Source organism: Artemia franciscana, chromosome 3, assembly GCF_032884065.1.
Source record: "Artemia franciscana chromosome 3, ASM3288406v1, whole genome shotgun sequence".
In the NCBI taxonomy this organism is placed as follows: domain Eukaryota; kingdom Metazoa; phylum Arthropoda; class Branchiopoda; order Anostraca; family Artemiidae; genus Artemia; species Artemia franciscana.
In genome coordinates this window covers 34,639,863-34,661,181 of record NC_088865.1, presented here as the reverse complement: position 1 = coordinate 34,661,181, position 21,319 = coordinate 34,639,863, and the positions used below count along the sequence as shown (strand labels likewise).

Here is a 21,319-nt window from a genome sequence, read left to right as displayed (position 1 = left end):
TGAACCCTTGCCCCTTGGACAAAGAATTCTCAAACCAGCGTGCCAACCACTTAGCCAAGACCCATGAGCCAGCAAATATCCCTAATTTGAAACCAAAATCTTGCTTGCAGCTAGTGTCGAAGTCGGGATCTGGATTGCGTGCTCATGATCCTGATTTTTAGTGGAACATCAAAATTCAAAATTTTCATTTTGAATGAATTGAAATTTTTGAAAATTTTCTGAAAATTCTGAATGAATTTTTGAATTTCATTGGCATAACACCCATTTACATTATGTGTATTTACTATGGTTTGATTACTGTATATAAATTTATACAGTATAATCAAAGTCAATAATTTTTGGCTACTTTCTCAAAACGCTTTTGAAACCAACTCGAGACTGTTTGTAATTTCTAAAACATGTAATATTAACATTACACTACTAATTACCGATTTTTATGTATGTATTGGAATAAATTAATTTAAAATTAGATTCTTGAAAAGTAGTGTTAAAAAGGTGAAAATTTAATATCGCTTATGTTTATAATGTCGCTTATAGTTGAGATAGGGAATGATTGTACTGTCTAAATTCATCTACAGTGGGTTGCTTTGCAATTTGTGGTAGGAAACATCATTTTCGCTAATCGAAAATTGTTAATGACAGTTTGGACCCTCACACTTCCTAACATTTCCATTGTAATTTCTTCTTTTATCAAAAGGCAAAAATCCGCCAATAATTCGTCTCAATGAATTCTTTTTTAAGACATCTCTAAATATAACGCTAAATATCTAACCACATCGCGCTTTAGCTGTACCAAATCGGCTGTGATAATTAAATGTGCGACATAAGCCATTTTTGTAACTTTTCAGAAGAGCCACAAATTGGAAAAAAGTTTATTGGCTGTGGTCGCTCTGAAGGATGAGGCTAATGGAGATTATGGGAACATATTCTAAACCAACTTTTCATGTTTTCTTTTAGTGATAAAAATAAAATTCAGATATTCTGAGTGAATTAAAAATTATTACATTTTATGGCGTCCTTCTTTTTTTTCTGAAAAAAGGGAAGAGATAATCCTCTTCTGTCAAAAGTATTCGGAGCGAATTCAGAGTTAATCCATTATTTTGGCGTATGTCTCCGTTTTCCTTGGCAAAAAAAGGAGGCAAATGCCAGTTCACCATGTTATACCTCTATAAGATAATCCTCTTCTGTCAAAACTGGTGTATGTCTCTTTTTATCTTCGTAATGGTACAAGATAAGACAAATCTGACTGCACCATTCGGTTCCTCACTTTGAGTTTACCTACGACGCAATCATACATCGATTTCCACTAAAATGGCATATGTCACCCTTTTGATTATCACAGCCAAAATGCGTCTAGTTTGTAGAAAAGGTCGGGTTTTGTGCATTTATGGAGAACTCGCTTGGAGGAGCTGACATGTGGCTGTGATAGAATACCTTTTTTCGTATTGTAGTGGTAAAAGTATCCAGAATGTATCCAGAATTCTCAGCTCGAGTTCAAAACTTTCAGTCCCTCATACATTTTGGAGTCTACTTGCTAATCGGACTTTTAGAGGAAGTAAGATTGCTGATTAAACGGAAAACGTAGTAAGCAATCGGACTCTATAGCCATTTTAACAAATGTTTGTTCTAGTCTATTCACTTTCATATCTAAATCCTAACAGTCTTCATATCTAAGTGAAGGATATCGCTGAAATCTTAAAGCGGACAACTAGAAATCAACATCAATATGATGCCCAGTCTATTATTTGCCATGAAAATCTTTTATCGGTAATCTACTTGTGGAGATCTCCAAGGCAATTGTCTAATTTCTATTTTGAAGTTTGAAGTTTTATTTCAAGATCAGGTAATGTAGTCGTAAAAGCAGTAATAAAAGACATTTTTAAGCAGAACAACAGGTGACAATGAACACTTTAAATAAGAAAAGAAAAAACATTCGTGTCAAATCTCTTTTCTCATTTGTTCGTTTACGTCATTGTTGATTTATTTATAATCTTCCCTTCTAAGTTGTAATTTGTTATTCTAAATTTGAAGGTGCAAGTTTTTTTTTTTTTTACAAGTGTAATTTGATTGTACAATAATGTATTGCTAATTTTTCTACTCTCAAATAGTTGACATATTCTAAACATTAGCTAATAAATCAACTTATCTGTCTACGCTCAAACTTGTGTACCTAAGCTTTACTCTCTTCGGAATCAAGGTTTTATGCTCTCATATTTTCTTAATTTTGTAACGTTCTTAAATTATTTTGCGGTTTTATTTCCTATTGCCTGTTACAGAGTCAATTTGAGGCAAAGTCATTGTCTCTATCTTAAAATTTATGTGTTTTCTCTTCTCCGTTCAAGCTTTTGAAATTGACATATACTACTTTTTTTAGCGTTGAAATATCTTATAGGATGGAGCCAAAATAATAACACGCCCATTAGGGTATCGCAGGACCCGAAAATTTCTCACCTTATGTTTTATCAGGTTACTTGATCATAACGTCAGCGAATCTGCATTCTGTAGGCACTCATCTTTTGCAGCACGTAATTTTGGCTATTTGCTATTTATTTAGCCCTTATCTTCTTTTTTAGAGTGTTTTTCATTTTGGTGGAGGAAGTACTCAGGTAATCGATAAAGAATGCACATTCAACTAACAGATACTAGCAAACTGCATGGATTGCTATGAGGCTAGTGCGACCAGATCATTGTCAAAATAAAAGTGGCTCTTTTAATACATACTAATTAAATAAGAAATGCAGTTTTAATTCATTGATAAAGCTAGCAGTAAAAAGCTGTGTTGCCACTTATATCCATCGGAAGTGCTCCTATATGTTTTTCTTTTTTTTAGCCTGAAATCTACAGCTTCAGGAAGCTAAGCATGTCTTAGTGTGTGTGTGTTTGTGGGGGTGGGGCTACCGTATTTTTTACTGAGTATCTTTTTGACATACTGCTTCATTTGCTTTCTTTGCAGATAGTCTTTTATGTGTAGCTTATTTCCGCACGGTTCTTGCCTTTTTGCTCTTTTTGAAACTATTGTCATTACGTTTTGATGATAATGCACTAGATCTTCCAGTATCTATGGGCATACATATGCCCGTATTTTATGTTTTGGGAAATAGAAGAATTTTACGTGGAATGGCGTCTGCTCCCTCAAAAAAGTATAGTTCTAAGATTAAGCCTTATAATTTTGCCGGGAGCCCTTCAGACTTCTATGTACCCTCCCCGCTCCTGCTCTGTCCTGGTTATTTTTTCTGCTTTCCCTGTAATGTTTTGGTTTCTTATTTTCACGTCTTGGTAACGTAGATTCCGAATCCCGAGTAAGTAATGTCCAGGTATTGTTTGTGAATAATAATTCAGTTTGTTCATATAATTTTTGATTTTCCCTTTTTTTCCGCGTTTCCCATCATGACATGGAAATCTAATCCTGATATATGTTTACGGTCACATGGCTATCTGCCTAATGATTGCAAAACTTGATAGCAAACTACCCAAATTTACATATAAGCCCATTCATTGGGCCTACAACCACCCATAGTAAATTTAGCTCTGTCTTTTTTTAAGTATTTGTTTCTTTTAATATTACTTCGCTTTCGATCTTGTAGCAGGTCAAACAAGCTTATAATGTTGGCTTGTTTTAATTCCGCTGTCGAATTATTTCAAATTTCGGTGTCAGGCTTAAGGATGGTGATAGTATGATTGAGAGCTTGATTTTAGTGTCTTTATTAAGACTGCTTTGTGTTTCTTATCAAATTCAAAATACGCAATCGTACTTAGTTGCGAAAATGCCGCCATCTTTCTGAAATTTTATAGAAAGGACTGTGAATTTTTTTGCGGTAAAAGATTTTTCAATTTCCATCGTATCTGTCTTCTGAAATAAAGAATCATTGCTTTCTCTTTTAAGCATGCCGCGGTGACAACGAAGAAGGAAAAGTCAACATTTTGCATGATTTGCATGGGAATATTCACAACTATATTTTTACACCTTGAAGTGGGTGTGACTCAATGTTCAAAACCTTTATAAATGTATTTGAATTGCTTCATTTTAAAAATCAATGTCTTGGCTCATGAAATGCCTCATCTATGATAATTTCCTGGGGGAAATGTAAAATTTAGTTTTTTAAACTTGATACTTTATTACAATTGTTGAACAAAATTTAGAAGTTGGTTCCCACTTCTCCCTGTCGATGTTTAAAAACTTATAATTTGTTGATATTGAAAAACTGTTGTGTTTTGTGTTGTTTTTTTTTACGAATTTTACTGCCTTGGCTGATGATATGTATCATTGAGGTAGTTTTATAGTGAAAAGGTGAAATTTAGTTCTTTATACTTGGTGATACTTTTTTAGAATGTTTTGAGCGAAATTTAGGAATTAGTATTCACTTCTTGGTGTCCAACTGGTCCCAGATTTTTCACACGTGTAAAAACATGAAAGATTAATATAGCGAAATCCAATGAAACTTGCGTGATTGACAATGAAATGTCCTGCTATTAGCTCAAACTTACGTAATCATGTATTGGTAATACAATCTACATATATTGTGGAGAAAAGTGTACTTCAGGCAGAAGAGAAAAGTGAAATTCCAGTTTTAAATCTTGTTTTAAGAATTTTTTCATATTGTGAAAATATTTATTTTTAGACAACCCATACAAATGTTGGAGGAAGGATAATGTCCTTTATTGGAGGTGCATGTACAGACGGTCTAGGAATGATTGTTGATGATGACCTCAGAAATACAATCCGAACCCATCATGTCATAGAACAGGGCCAGGCGAAGTACTTGAAGAAGGTAATAAGCTTTCCTCTGTCTTAGTAGTTAGAGTATTTCCAAACTCTTTGATGATTGGGCTGATGTTTGAGATTACATAATTTTTTACTTGGCGTGAATTTACCTACGGATTGCATCATTATGTTTCGCAGTGTTATCCTTAGCATCCGGCAGAGACTCTTTTTGCTTTTTTCATTGAAGCAGAACAATCATTTATGGGTATAGAGAAGATCAACTGGTCTTATTAATAAAAATCAACTGAGTAGACAGGCTGCATTGATCGCCAGGCCAAAAATTATGCCAATCCAACTTTTAAATGGTCCACTTTTCCCCCTTCATTTATTCTTTTTCCTTGTTTTTTTTCTTTTTAAGTTTTGTTATCTAGTGCATGTTTGTATTAGTTGACCGAGTTTTTTTTATTTCTTTACCGATTTTTCTCTTACTTTTCTATGCTAAAAATGTCTTATTTGCTCTATTGTACTAATATTTTTTTTTTTGTCAAAACTTGTCAATTGCTTTTCTATTCAAAGTGAGATTTACTGAAAAAGGCTAATCATGTGGTCTCTCCCTCTCCCACCCTCTCTCTCCCTCTCTTTCTCCTTCTCCCCCTCTCTCCCTCCCTCTCCCCTCTCTCCCTCCCTCTCTATTCCCCCTCTTTCTCTTTTTTCTTTCGCTGTTTTTTTCTCTCTCCTCGTCTATCTATTCTTTCTCTCTTCCTTTATTTTACTTCCTTAATAATAAGTTGTTGGAGTTTTGCGGTTTATTTATTGTTTATTTTAATATTATAGGCAACGAAATTTTATGAAGCCCTTGCCATGAAAGCGTCCAAAAATGGTCACGCAGTTGATATTTATACGGCAGCATTGGATCAAATTGGGCTACTCGAAATGAAATCGTTGCCTAGTCTCACTGGTGGTAACTTAGTCCTGGCTGACTCTTTTGAATCCTCGCTGTTCAGTGAAAGTCTCAAAAAGGTATTTGCAAGAGATGAAGAAGGAAATTGTCCAATGGCTTTCAATGCTGTAATGGACGTTAGGGTTTCAAAGGAGCTACGAAGTAAGCTATGTTATCTTTAGATTGTATTTTTCTTGGAATGGGGATAATTTATATTGAGGGGGGAGGTAGATTTTCTGGCGTTATTTAAAAATGATCAGGAATTAAATTGAAAGAAGCAGCTTGTTTCAGATGAAGGTAGAAAACACAGTCAAAAGCTGTCCTTAGATTGACTTAAGCGAGATTGATCACCTGCCGGTTTTAGCTCAAGAGGAATTTGCTGAGCTTTCGAGTGACTCAAACCCGAAACTACAATTTTCAAAAAAGCCCTTTTTGAAGGGCTTCAAACCCTGAAACTTCAGAAGACTTTTCTGGTACATAATTAAGGTTCTGGATGCATTCCTGAAAGTTCCGTTCACCTCAATGACTGTCCAAGAACATTACAGACATTGACAAAAAGGATACGACATTACAAGAACAAAAAGAACATTACAAAAGATTTCAGCCCAAATTATATATGATCATTGTAATGGACGTTAGGGTTTCAAAGGAGCTACGAAGTAAGCTATGGTATCTTTAGATTTTTTTTTTAATCCACAATTAGTGGAACGAAACCTACAATAATAAACCTCAGGCTCTATAATAATAAAAGTATATAATTTATGATTTGAATAAGAAATGAAGAACAAGGTTAATCTTTAATTTCTGATTAAATGCAGAAATGATTCGATTTGAGTCCAATCTAAATTGGTTTAATTTATTGATATTTTTGTGTAAGTTAAAGCTGATCCAACTTAAAATTCAATTTATAGCTGGAATAGCCTTCAATTGAACGAAAAATAGTCTTAATTTAAGTAAAAGAAATTCCACAAAAAAGGGAAAGCCCGAGACATAAAAAAATCCACTTATCTCTTAAATACTAACTAAGGTTGCTAGCGGTTTTTAATTTTTTGACGCTAGAATTTTAAGTATTGATTTTCAAATTATCGTCGTTGAAGCATGGTTATTGATCGTTTAAGTTCTAAGGTAAAAGTATTGTATTAGTTATTATATTTGGAATTACCCAAAAGAACTTGTAATTTCTAAAAAGAATCTAATGCGTAAATTAGATAATAGGGATGATAACTGCTATAGTTTGTTTTGAATTAGTTTCTCGAGCATGTGTCTCCAAAGACCTATTACAGTATATATGTATCATTACGGATAAGGAATGGTGAAACTTCAAGGTTGTTTAAAGAACTTGAAACTGAACCAGCGACTGGAGTCTGCATCCCACGAATTCTGGATCTTCTGATTTTTTTGATTTTTTTTATTCATTTTTAATGATAAGTTCCTATTTTTAACCTTATTGTCTATGCTTTGGCTATTCAGTGAATTGGATGATTTTTTACAGGATTGTTCTTTTCTGTGTGAGTTGTTCAGTGATCTGCGATTTCTTTTCTTATTGTCGTCGGATTTTTTTGCTGTAAAAATGAAGTCTCCACTTTTGCAGAGACACTGATCTATTCTCTTGAGATTTTTTTTGACATTTTTGTCTATGCGCTAGTAATGAAGAGTTAACTTCAAAATGAGATGTTGAGTGGTATTTAATTAATTTTCTTGCTAATAGCAAAGGCACTTGACATCACCCTGGGATTAAAACCAAATTATTCCATTAATTCCAACGTAGAACTGAATCCCACCCTTGAATCCTGATAGAAAAATAAAGAAATTTCGTCGCGTTCACGACTAAAGAGCTTATTTGAAAAATTTCACAGTTCCGAGATAATTGTCAAAACTGAAATAACAGAAATGAAAATGAGGTGAATTAGAAAGAAGAAATGATCAGTTTTTTTTTTATTGACATTTGATTGGAATGATTTTCAAAATAAAGCAATGCACCAAGACATGTTTGGTTTCAATTTTCTTCTACTGGCTAGTTTTACGTCCAAAATTTTTAATAATAGAATAAACTAGTAGTTCTACTGATTTACAAATTAAAATGAAAGTTGAGAATCCAAGGATAGACCGTCAAATTTAATCCAAGCTTTGTGGATTATACTACCTGTGTTCTAAATACAATTTTTTGAACTTCTTGCCAATTTGAAGAAGAGGGGGGGGGGATTAAGCTCTTGCTACCAGTGTTCAGACCTATTCAAGGAGGAATGTGTAGTAGGAGGAACGGAATGGTTGATCCGGTGGTTTTTGTCAACAAGCTATCTTTCAGAGGATAATCCCAACAAACCCAACAAAACATGCAGAAAAATAGATCTTGCACTGTGGTTCAGCCTTTTGGATTTATATGCACAACCCAACCGTTGCAAAGGGGTTTCTAAGTTTCTGATCTCGGAATATTTTATAAGAAGGGATTGTGCGAATTCAACAGAATTTAATGGAAAGCGAGACTAAATTTTAGCACTACTCCATTGGGATTTGGACTATATCCGACCCTATAAAGAACCCTGAAATTCTTGTAGTTAGATAACATGCTAGAAGAGGTTGTTTGATTTCAACTAAACATGCTGAGTGACAAAAACTGGTGGCATGGTCGCATCATTGGAAGGTCTTGGGGCAATCTGCCCTCTGAAGGGAAAGAGGCTCCTAAATTTTTATCATCCGAGTGTCTTCTACAAAGAGTGGTTTTCTGACGTTAACCAAAATTAGTCAGAACCAACAGCTTATGTTGTCGTTCTGCCTTACAAATTCAAGGATATTCTTAATCTATGTAGGAGGGGAGGGCGTTCCTAAATTATTCTTATGAAAACGTTTGTCAAAACGGGGCATCGAACCCCCCTAACTTAACAGAGAAATTAGACTTCGTCCCATTTTATTATGTTCTCGGTTCCGCAAGTGACTTGATATCAGGGAGGGGGGGGGGCGTTCTCAAAATTTATTTTAATAAGTAATTGTTATGCGGACAGGCAGAGTTTGTTCAACCACTGCTGGTCAACAGCTATGGTTTTTGTCGTCTAGACTCGGTCAGACCTTTGTGAGGATTAAATAAAAAAAAAACTCAAAAATTATTTTCAACTGAAAGTAAGGAGCAACATTAAAACTTAAAACGAACAAAAATTACTACGTATATGAGGGGGGTTACCCCTTCCTCAACACCTAGCTCTTCGCATTAAAGTTTTGTAGTACTTTTAAAATAGTTTCCTGTTGTTCCAATTAAACGACCGTTGTGTTTGAGGAGCCCTTCTTAGAGAATTCGGACAAAATTCAAACTTTAGCCTTTAGAACGAGGTGTTGAGGAGGGGTCAGACTTTAAACCATCCATTCATCCAAAAGCTGTGAACATGCTCTATGAGGAGATTATTTTTATGGATAGTCGGCTTATTATGCTGATTCCAAATATATAGTTTTTTATATTGTATTTTAAAAAATATAAAATTTGAATTTATAATATAATTTATGATTATAATGTAAAGTTGTGTTAGCCCTCAAAGACTATGAGCCTGAGAACATTTGCCTGATTTTGAAGAAGGGGGAAAACACCCCTTAAAAGTAAATGAATCTTAACAGAAATTACAGCACCAGATTCAGTATATCAGAGAATCCTGCTGTAGAGGTTTCAAGCTCTTATTTGCAATTAAATAAAAAAAAAACAAGTTTTTTTTAACTGAAAGTAAGGAGCGACATCAAAACTTAAAACGAACAGAAATTATTCCGTATAGTAAAGGGATTGTCCGCTCCTCAACACCTCACTCTTTACGCTAAAGTTTGACTCTTTGTCAAAACTCTACTTTTTAAAACCATAAAAAAAACTTTAGCATAAAGAGCGAGGTGATGAGGAGGGGACAACCCGTTTACTATACGGAATAATATCTGTTCGTTTTAAGTTTTAATGTCGCTCCTTACTTTCAGTTAAAAAACTTGTTTTTTTTATTTAATTTCTGAACGTTTTTGAATTAATGCATGTTTTGATTTTGACTCTCCGCACATAAATGATTAAAACTAAATTTGCATATTAATTTTTTTGGCTAAGCGGCTTTCTCATAGTTTAATTGGAAGATTTTTAGAAAAAAGTAGCGAGGGAGGAGGCCTAGTTGCCCTCCAATTTTTTGATTACTTAAAAAGGCAACTAGAACTTTTAATTTTTACGAACGTTTTCATTAGAAAAAAATATACGTAACTTACAAATTGACTTACGTAGCGAGCTTCTTTATTCGTATGTTTTTATTACGTAGATGAGGGGGGTTCACCCCTTCGTCAATACCTTGCTCTTTATACTAAAGCTTAAATTTTGTCCCGATTCCTTGAGAATGACCCCTGAATCACAAAGGCCGTAGAATAAATAGTTGAAATTACTAAAAATACTTTAGCGTAAAGAGCGAGGTATTAGGAGGAGGTGAACCCCTCATATGTGTAATAATTTCTGTTCGTTTTAACTTGTAATGCTGCTCCTTACTTTCAGTTGAAAAACTTTTCATATTCATTTTTCATTATTTTTTTTATAATGCTAGAAAATCCTGTGCCCCTTTCATTGAAATTTGATTCCCCCATGACAAATTCCTCCATGGAAAGATCCTCCCACGTAACCCCCCTTCGACATCTCCCCCCTCCTAAACCAATAAAATCCCTGTGAAAACGTCTGTATACTTCCCAATAACCATTACTATATGTAAACACTAATTGAAGTTTGTAACTTGTAGCCCCTCCCACGGGGACTGTGAGGGGAGTAAGTCGGCCCCAAAGACATAGTTAACAGGTTTTTCGACTATGGTGAATAAAATGACTATCTCATGATTTTGATCCAATGACTTTGGGAAAAATGAGCGTGGGAGGGGGCCAAGATGCCCTTCAGTTTTTTTTGGTCACTTAAAAGGGCGCTAAAACTTTTAATTTCCGTTAGAATGAGCCCTCTCGCGACATCCCTAGAAAAAAAAAACAAATAAACATGCATCCGTGATCTGTCTTCTGGCAAAAAATGCAAAATTCCACATTTTTGTAGATAGGAGCTTGAAACTTCTACATTAGGGTTTTCTGATACGCTGAATCTGATGGTGTGATTTTCGTTAAGATTGTATGACTTTTAGGTTTTTTTTACCCCTATTCTCTAAAATAAGGCATATTTTCTCAGGCTCCTAACTTTTGATGGATAAGACTAAACTTGATGAAACTTATATATTTAAAATCAGCATTAAAATGTGGTTCTTTTGATGTAACTATTGGTATCAAATTCCATTTTTTAGAGTTTCGGTTACTATCGAGCCGGTTCGCTCCTTACTACAGTTCGTTACCACGAACTGTTTGAAAATATAGCATTTTGTATTCTTTCCCAGAAGAAGGATCACGGCTGTGTGTTTATTGATTTTTTTTTTCAAGGGTGATCGTATCGACCCAGTTGTTCTAGAATATAGTAGAATTTCTTAGAATGTGAGAGGGCTTGTTAGAGCAGAATCTATAAGTTCTAGTGCCCTTTTTATTGACAAAAAATAGGAGGGCTACTAAGCCCACTCTCTTACGCCCCATTTTTTCCAAAATCGTTTGAGCAAAATTTTGAGGTACCTATCTTGTTCAGCATAGTTAAAAGGCCTAATAACTATGTCTTTTGAGACAACAGGACCCCCACAGCCACTAGGAAAAGGTCTTAGGTTGTGATATTTGCCGATTGCTTACGTATAATATTCGCTATTGGGAAGTATGCATACATTTTTAAGATGAGGGAGGTACGAATGCTCTGTTGGGGGGTGGGTTCCACAGGGAGAATTTTCCATGGAGAAGAAAATTTCTGGGGGCAAACTTTTCAGGGAAAATTTTACACCGGACCTTATTTGAAAAAGGATAAGAAATTAAAAAATACAAGTTTTTTTTCTACTAAAAGCAAGGCTTCTAAGACCTCTAGTAACAGTAAGAAGAATACTTCTAGAAAAAAATGTCATGTCATTACCACCTTTGTGTCATTACAAACTTTACACGGGTGATCTTATATCCCAAGAAATCGTCCAGGACTGTCAACTGTAATCGAAATGGATTCTTCTAGGATACAATGAACCGTAAAAAGCAGACTTCAGTAAATTTTGTATCGTTACTTCGTGACCTTTTAAGCCTTATTTCTGGACTAATTAGGTTCCAAAACAGCCCAAAAACGTGAAACAGAATAAACACGTGTCTTTCTATGATACATATTCGAATCTTTTAACAGATATGGCCTATGAAATGGTCGCCAGTGAGTGCAACACTCATTGGGTGTTGAAACCTGAGGTCTAGTTTCTAAAAAAATGGACATCACCTACTGGAAGCTGTGAAGCTCTTTGATTTCGCAAGGTATTTCTTCTACCTTATCCGTCCAATTAACTTTTATACAAAAAAAAAAGTAATTTAGGACGAAAATTGTTGAAAAGAGGTAATGCCTGCTATGTGTTGATTTGAGTCAGTGCACTAGCTTTGATTTAGTAAATTTAGGTTTATGCCATATATTACTTTCGCTTTTTTCAGCCACTTTGTCATAGAAACTTAGGAGTTGAAAGTTCATGTGTTTTATTTAATGGCCCAAAGCTTTTGGATTGGAGCCAACCAACCCACCATGCCCCCCCCCCTATTCGCCCTGTAATCCATATGGTATTGAACCAATTTTACAGATAGTTTTTCTTAAAATAGTTCAAAGATGGTGTTAAAAGGCCCGAAAATGCGCTAAAAAACTTCTATTTATCCTGAGTCCGTGAATCTAGGAAACTTCTATGAAATAAAAATTAATTGGGTTTAGTTTGTGGGTCTCCGGAAAATGAGCCCGAAAATTTTTTACCCGATTTTCTTAAAAATTGATATCCATAAGTCACTGGACCATAGGGATCCCAGTACGCAAAATAATTAATTTGCTCAAAGATAGGGCCCAAAAGATGTTTCTTTTAATTATACAGAAGTCTCGATCATCCAAGACCAAAAGAAGACTAATATGTGATCCGATATATGTTTTGATTCCTTAAAATACAATCAATTTTTCTTTTAGCTTGTGTTTTTTTGTTATTTTACCAGAAATCTGAATTTTTCCTGCCTAACAGTAGAGATTTTATTCATAAACACAAAGTGAATTTCATTGTCTCCCACTAATCATGGTTCGACTTATAGTAATGAATATTCATATTATAGTTTCTGGATGTATTGGTCCTTGCGTTTCAATGGGTGTCAAACACCCTTCAGTTGCAGACATGGAAATTGGAGTTGGTGGGACCACGCAGTGGAAATTTTGCTCACTTTTGCCTACAACTACACCCGCAATTTTCTTTGATATTGTACCACAGGTTTGAATCCTTTTTTTTTTCGTTTTTATATCCGTATCTCTGAGCATGGGTTTAGGTTTTGCATGCACACCATATCTGTGGAGTAAGGCTCAAAAGTAAAATTAACACTACTTCCAAATATTTGTATACCCAATATACCCAATACATATACAAGACGGTATAACTGGCAAAGACTCCACCTGGTCCTATTAAAGCTGCCGTTTTCGTCTGCTCGTTTGTGTTTTCAAGTAATTTTGCTACTGATCCCAATCTAATCAGGCTGTCTGGTCTTTCTTCCACACAGGTTTGTGGGTTATTTGGCACAACTATTTTAGAGAAACCACTTTGTTCATAAAAATATATTGCCTGTTCCCAGACTTTTTTCCAATATCCTTTCCTCTCAGTGGCACTAACTTTTAAGAAATGAAAACTGCTTTTAAAACATAAAGTTCTAAGTACCACCTAAATTTTATATTTTACATTAATCAGCAGCCAAAAGAGGGGTGTTTGTATAATTTTACTTTAACCTTTAAAAATTTTTGTAACCAATAAATCAAAATACTCTCCCACACAGAGGACATCATCCCGCAACAGTAATTCCCCGCTTACGGTGGCCATCTCACAAATAAAAAAACTTCTGGGTCATAGTTTTGAAAACCGTATACAATTTAGCTTATTACTTATGTTTACGGAATGATATCGCAAGGAAAGATTTAAGAGAAATGGGAACTTCCTTGGAGGATGTAAAGAGGAGGCTTTGGATAGGGGGAACTTGGGTAGTTGTGTTGGCCTCAGGTGGTTTTATGCTGCGGTTGGTTTTTAGTAGTAGTAGTAGTAGTTATGCTTGTGGTATAGTTGTTTCATTCGTAGGCTCTTTGTTATAGAACGGAAAAAAACAAGTTTGATGAGAACCGGGTACTTATAGCCCACACACTCAAGTTCTTCATCTAAGTAAAACTGGTTTCTCTGACGCTCAATCCTAATGAAATATAATTAAATAGGATAAAAATATAATTATTATTAACAAAATTATCGAAACTACTCCGATTTTCCCACAGTTTTTCTGTTGCATAGACAAGATGAACACTTCACGGAGGTAGTTATTCCAATTGAAGACCGTTTGGATAGCAATGCCTTTAAATTTTCGTTCATCTCACCCAGTTTTAGTAAAAAAGAGAAGATTCATATCATTGGTTGATAGAGTTTCTAACTCTCTAAGAGAATTCCCTGAAAACCATAATCCCTCCTCTCCCTTGTATAAGAGATGCAATTATTATCTAAAAAATAGTTGTATTTATTATTAAATTAAGACTAAGTTATTACTAAGTCTGGAAGAAATAAGGGGGGAAGAGGGACACATAAGATATTTTTTCCACTCTCCTCCATGTGCAGTTGATAGTGAGTTATATTTATTTTCTAAAAAAAACGAATTTTTCAGGCCCCAACCAGTGCTGGAGGACAAGGTTATATACAATTTGTAACGAATTATCAACATATCAATGGTGAGAGAAGGATTAGGGTCACCACAATCGCTAGGAGGTATGCAATTAATTTTGGGCATCTACTCTCCTTTTCTGCTCATTCAAAAGTTTTTCTTTTTCTTTTTTCATGTGGTCCTCTTATATTCTTTAGTTTGTACAACCTACTTAGTCTCCAAGTTTTGGCTGAATGTTTTTGAACAGACTTCTTTCTTTTCCTTATTTATCGACTGTTTTGATTGTATTGATTAGTCTCTTTTGTTGTCATTGATTGACTGGTTTAATTCTTTTAGTGTTAATAGTTGAATATAACTAACCCTTTCAGAATGTAATTATGTTTTCATGTTTGCTGGTCAGTGGCGGTACGTTGACCGAGGTTGACGAACGAGCTCCAATGAATATATTTCTAAACCAGAGAATGACGAACTGATTCAGCACTTATTTCGTTAATTTACTCTTAACTTCCAACAAGTGGGTACTCTTTTGGGGGTAAGTAAAGTAAGTAAGTAAGACGGCACTAGACCCTTAAGGTCCAAACCGGCGGTGCTGATTTCCGTTTCATGGCTCTTCAGCCAGGAAGTACAATGGGGGGTTGGGGGCCAACCATCCTGTGCTTTCACACACCCTTCCTGCTTACCTTCCCCAGATTTCTCCAGGTACTCATTTAGAGCTGGGTCGACTCTGGCTGAGCTTACAGAGTCTCGCCGCTGACCTCCGTCCCAAACTAAATAACTGGTCACAGCTGGGATTGAACCCGTGCCCCTTGGACACAGAATTCCCACGCCAGCGTGCCCACCAATCAGCCAATACGGCTTTGGGGGTCCGTTTGTTCTTATCCCAAAAGACATAAACGTATATGGACTAGTTCTCTGGTGCTGGTTCCAAACAAAGTTGGCAAAGCAATAAATTTTTCGCAAATCATAAACAAGGGTACATGCTTAAAATACATACAGCAACGTAGCATGAAGCGATATTAAACTGCAGTTACTTGGAGAGCATTGTGAGCCATAGGATTTTTCATCACAAATTTTTTGAACTAGCCAAGCTTTATAGATTGGCCTACTTGTTTTCTCAGCACAGAGTTTCTTTTTGAAGATACCCAGCACATAGTGTTGTTTTTAAAAGTTTATTTCTTTTTTTTTTTTTATCCTTTCAGAAGTAGGCTACTTGAAAAATTAAGCTTTGATAAATTTCTGTATGAGAATAAAAATATACATTTTGATAGTCAACAATCCAGATTTTTTTCCTTTTACTCCTGTAACCTTTCGTGGGGAAGGGTTTTGTTGGGAAGGGAATTGCTATGATATGTAATGTGCCCCTAGAAAAACAATTGACAAATTACAATAAAAATTATACTTTTATATAGCCACTTAACTTCCTGAAGTATTCAGAATAGTAGACTGTCGACTATTGACATAGTCAATATGATTATCTTCAATTTTAGTCAATTTTGGGCTTGTGTTATGACAATATCTTTGTAACTATTGTCCTTATTCATTTTTAATAACAGTTATAAAAGATACATACAATGGAAAATTGCAGAATCTATGGGAATTAATCAAGCTAATATAATGACAGAGGGGTTAGGCCAAGGTAGTGAGAGATAAACGAAGGAGATGGTATAAATAACAAAGAAGAGGGAAACTATTGGGATTGTTTATTCAATTTTCTTTTGGTAATTTGGGGGGCATAAAATTTTAGGAATTTAGCAAAAAAAAAAATGCAAATAGAACGTTATGAAATAATGCTTACTCAAATGAGTGGTAAAACGGAGGAGAAGAGGAGATTCACTTAATTTACGTATCAATTACGGTAAAAGGGAGAAGGAGGAGATTCACATAATTTACGTATCAATTACGGTAAAACAGAAGAGAAGGAGGAGATTCACTCAATTTACGCATCAATTACGGTAAAACGGAGGAGATTCACTTAGTTTACGTATCAATTACGGTAAAACGGAGGAGAAGAGGAGATTGACATAATTTACGTATCAAGCACGGTAAAACAGTATTACGGTAAAACAGGAGAAGGAGGAGATTCACTCAATTTAGGTATCAATTACGGTAAAACGGTATTACGGTAAGACGGAGGAGATTAAATTAATTTACGTATCAGTTACGGTAAAACGGAGGAGAAGAGGAGATTCACATAATTTACGTATTACGGTAAAACAGAGGAGAAGGAAGAGATTCACTCAATTTACGTATCATTTACGGTAAAACGATATTACGGTAAAACGGTGGAGAAGGAGAAGATTCACTTAAGTTACGTATCAATTCAGACGGGAAAAGATCTTCGATATCTTTCTGTTGAAAATAAGGAAGCAGATAAGTCAGTATGGGGATATTTTGGGATGGTATAAGCAGTAATAGAACAGCGTATTAGTTGGTTAAATGTTTACGCTCAGGCGAATTACTGAGAAGTATTATTGATTATGAAGATTCTGCTGATTCAAAGGCTTTGATGATTGGTGCAACGTCTAGAAGTAGCGTTGTGGTGCTGTTAAGTTTAGAAGTTAAATTAGTGTATTGCTTCTTTTTTTTCTCTTTTGAGAAAAAAATTGGATTCCTATTTTTGTTGACATAACCCACTAAATATTCATTTGTTACAATTAAATTCTGAAAAATTCGGCTGATCTACTTTTGGGCGAAAATATAGCAAGGTAGCTCGCTGCACCATATAAATGACGGGATTCCGGCCTGGGGTTTTGTAAGCAGTGGCAACCGTTCTTTATAGTCCGAAATGTAATCGATGAAATTGCTTTTAGGTTCTAATACTTCAGGTTCAGGTCGGATTAAAAAAAAATCATTTGATATGTTCTTTTGTCGTTAATAAGAATATTTTACGTTAGGGATAGAGAGATTAGATAGAGATTGGAAAAAAGAGGAAGTGTATACATAACTCTATGCACTTTATGAGTGCATATTTTTAAGCGCTTTATGATATCGATTGCAACGATGATAACAGTGTACTTTGAAACTAGAAAAAACAAAGGACACCTTAACAGGTGACTCTTTGAGGTTTAGAACCGTATTTATTTTCATTGGCCACTATGGTCCAAATTTTGTAATGATTCGAATATTCAATTTCACGAACAATTCTAATTTCGGAGAACCAATAACTCGGGGTTAAGCCAATTTTAAATGTCAGTTTCTGTTCCGAGTGCCATGTGATTTTCATGTATTTCGCCAAAAAACAGACTATGGGTCGAATGCTCATCGACTCATACAATGTCATGGAAAATCAAAAGAATATAGAAATATAAACAGAATTTTACCTGTGGTACCTTGACATGGCTAGCAAAAAACTTAAAACTTCCTGTTACCACATACAGTATAATCGTACCTTGTTGAGTTTAAAGATTTTCTTATCCTAAGAAAAAAACAACAATGAGGCTAACTTGTGATCCTCATTATGGTAAAACCCTTTAAAACAAACAAGGTCGAAATACCTTAGGATACTTGTCCATTGGCTTAAAAGCTTCCAAAATTTAAAATCATAGTTGTTTTCACTGCAGCACTAAACAGTAGAGTGACAAAAAGTAATAATAAACGTATTAACTTGAACAAACAGCAAGGGTTTTTGCAAGCTCAATTTTCTTCTATGCCACAACCAAATGTTTCCTGTATATATAATTCTTTTCTAAAGCTGTTGAAATTTTTTTTACTACTTTTGGCGTTATTATTGCATTTTTAACGCAACTGTAAGATCTTAATTGTTGGGTATTGATAATTACAGCTATCATTGACAACTTTGTGGGATAAAATAAGCTCTTAATTGAGGCCCTTTTCTCTAGTAACATAGTTTTCAAATGTTACCAAAGGAATCATCCCTTTGCAAAATACACATTGGATTGTCAAGTCTAGGAAAGTTCAAGTAATAGTACAATAGAGCTCCATGTGTCAAATTAAGAAAATACATACTTTGTTTTAACATTATTTTGTTTTTTCGATTTTTTGGACATTATCCCGATTGTCATTGCTATGATGCATATGATCGCCAGAGAAATAATTGTCTTTGTGTTTATGAGTTGTGTTTATGAGCCTTAGCAAGTAATAGTACAAAAAGGGACGTATTAAAGATTGAAGCCAAAAAAGTTTTTGACATTAATAGACAAGAATCCTTGGTCTGTAATTATATCTACGAAGATAAAAAGGATTTTTGGTTATTCACGGTATCACACACACGCATATCAGGTATATATATATATATATATATATATATATCTATATATATAAAAATAAGTTGTCTGTGTGTGTGTGTGTGTCGAGTGACGTCATGTTTGTGTGTCGACTGACGTCATTATAAGGATTGAGCTGTATGCGTCATGAAGTTGTTTGTCGACTGACGTCATGTTTGTCAGCTGATGAAATTACATACCGGGACACCGGGACACAAATGACGACCGGGACACAGGGAATATAAATGACGACTGGGAACCTCAAAAAGAAATTACAGACTGGGACACCCGGACACAAATCACGACCGGGACACAGGGAATATAAATGACGACCGGGACACAGGGACACAACTACAACGGGGACGCCGGGGGCACAGGCGGGATATATAAATGACGACCGGGACACAGGGATTGTTCGAATAGAAATTACAGACTGGGGCACCGGGACACAAATGACGACCAGGACACCGGAACACAGGGAATATAAATGACGACTGGGACACTCAAAGAGAAATTACAAACTGGGACACCGGGACACAAATGACGACCGGGACACAGGGAATATAAATGACGACCGGGACACAGGGACACATCATTAGAATAATGAGGTATAGATCTGAATACGGATTGTTTTTCCCATGGACAATTATATGTTGCATGTTCAAGAGTCAGTAAACCTGACAATCTATTTATATGCAACATATATATATATATATATATATATATATATATATATATATATATATATATATATATATATATATATATATATATATATATATATATATATATATATATATATATATATATATATATATATATATATATATATATATATATATATATATATATATATGTATGTATATATATATATATATATATATATATATATATATATATATATATATATATATATATATATATATATATATATATATATATATATATATATATATATATATATATATATATATATATATATATATATATATATATATATATATATATATATACATATATATATATATACATATATATATATATATATATATATATATATATATATATATATATATATATATATATATATATATATATATATATATATATATATATATATATATATATATATATATATTTATATATATATATATATTCACAGGTGGGACACAACTACAATGGCGCGTAACGACTTACGCGCGCGGGGGGGCTTGGGGGGGCGTGAAGCGCCCCACCAACTAGGCATTGGGGTGGCGCGAAGCGCCACCCCAACAGCTAGTGTATATATATATATATATATATATATATATATATATATATATATATATATATATATATATATATATATATATATATATATGTATATATATATATGTATATATATTGAATTTCATTTAGTGATAAGCTCAAAATAGTTGTTTATTGAATATCATTTAATGTTTTTAGTTATCTTACCTCTTCCGACGATCCAGTGATACGAGATTGGTTTGACCAAGACGCTGCTGCTGTTTTGCTTGCTCGTCTTTCAGTCTTCCGTCTAGAAAGGGAAGATGCACCTGATGTCATGAGATGGCTGGATAGAAATCTCATTAAGATAGTAAGTCTTTTGGTTGTCTAGTGGTCTGTCCAGATCTTTCAAGGAAAACAGCTGCATGTGAAACGTCCTTAAGTTGAGAAAAGTATCTAACAAGTTGCAATTATTTGACTTTAACAGTCTATAAATGAGCAGATTTCTCAAAGGAAATGAGTAATTCTGTAAAACGAACAGCTAAGCAAATTTAAAAAGAAGATGCCATGTAGTTTTATTTTTATAATACAAGGATCACTCAATAAGTAACGAGGCAAATCGCTGTTCCTCAGAAACTATTTATTTAGTCAATACAATTCTTTGGTTGTTTGATACAAAAAAAATGTGTGTTTTTGGCATCAAAATTTGTTGGTTGATTGAGAAACCTAGTGTTATACCTGATTTGTAATTTCTTCATTGGATCGAAAATGTTTTCTGCGTAAAGCCTCTTTAACGGATACAGAAGTGTGAAGGATAAGGTCAGGACTGTAGAGGCGATTTGGAACTATTTTCAACCTTTCCTTGATTTAGCAGTGCCACATATGGGCGCACATTATTTTGAAGAAAAGTCGAACTTTTGGTCAAGAGTCCATGTCTTTTCGCTAGAAAGGTCGGGATTTTTTTTGTGAGCATATCGCTGTAATACTGGCTGTTGATGGTTCATTGATCGTGAAGATAGCCTTAATATTTTGGTTTTTGTGGATTTCAGAATGGTGTGAAAATGACTTACTACGCCGTGGACTCTTTACTAGGGGTGTGACTAGGATTTTCTTCAGGTCTATGTGTGCCCACATGTGGCGCTATCTAATCTAGAAATATTTCAACAACTAAAGTGGGAGATCGTTCCAAATCACCCATGCTTAACCCCGTCCAAGAGACTCATTTGCTTCGACCCCTTAAATGAGGCTCTACGTCGAAAAGATTTTCGATCCAATAATGAGGCGTTTAAAATCAGGTACAAAAACAGCTTTGAGGTCAAACCAAACAGCTTTATGCTAGAAGTGTATAAAGATTAACAGCGATGGAACAAGTGGATAAATGTTACCGGGGACTGTATTGAAATGTGGCCAAAGTTAACCAATTAAGGAAATTATTTCGGAGCTGTTTCGATTTACCTCGCTATTTAATATCGATGAACTCGTACAAATGGTTTG

The 21,319-nt window shown here is 34.6% G+C and overlaps 1 protein-coding gene across 3 annotated transcripts in view; it reads left to right on the top strand.

Moving 5' to 3' along the window:
- Nucleotides 1-21,319, top strand: part of LOC136025210 (protein transport protein Sec23A-like) — a 62,785-nt gene that overhangs the window by 22,436 nt on the left and 19,030 nt on the right. For 2 of the 3 annotated variants that reach the window (XM_065701017.1, XM_065701019.1), the window contains exons 8-13: nt 2,574-2,606; nt 4,620-4,769; nt 5,537-5,804; nt 12,810-12,961; nt 14,379-14,479; nt 20,045-20,195. In XM_065701017.1, coding sequence (XP_065557089.1) covers nt 2,574-2,606; nt 4,620-4,769; nt 5,537-5,804; nt 12,810-12,961; nt 14,379-14,479; nt 20,045-20,195 — 855 coding nt within the window. The remainder of the gene's footprint in view (nt 1-2,573; nt 2,607-4,619; nt 4,770-5,536; nt 5,805-12,809; nt 12,962-14,378; nt 14,480-20,044; nt 20,196-21,319) is intronic. The other variant, XM_065701020.1, reaches the window with a different exon arrangement.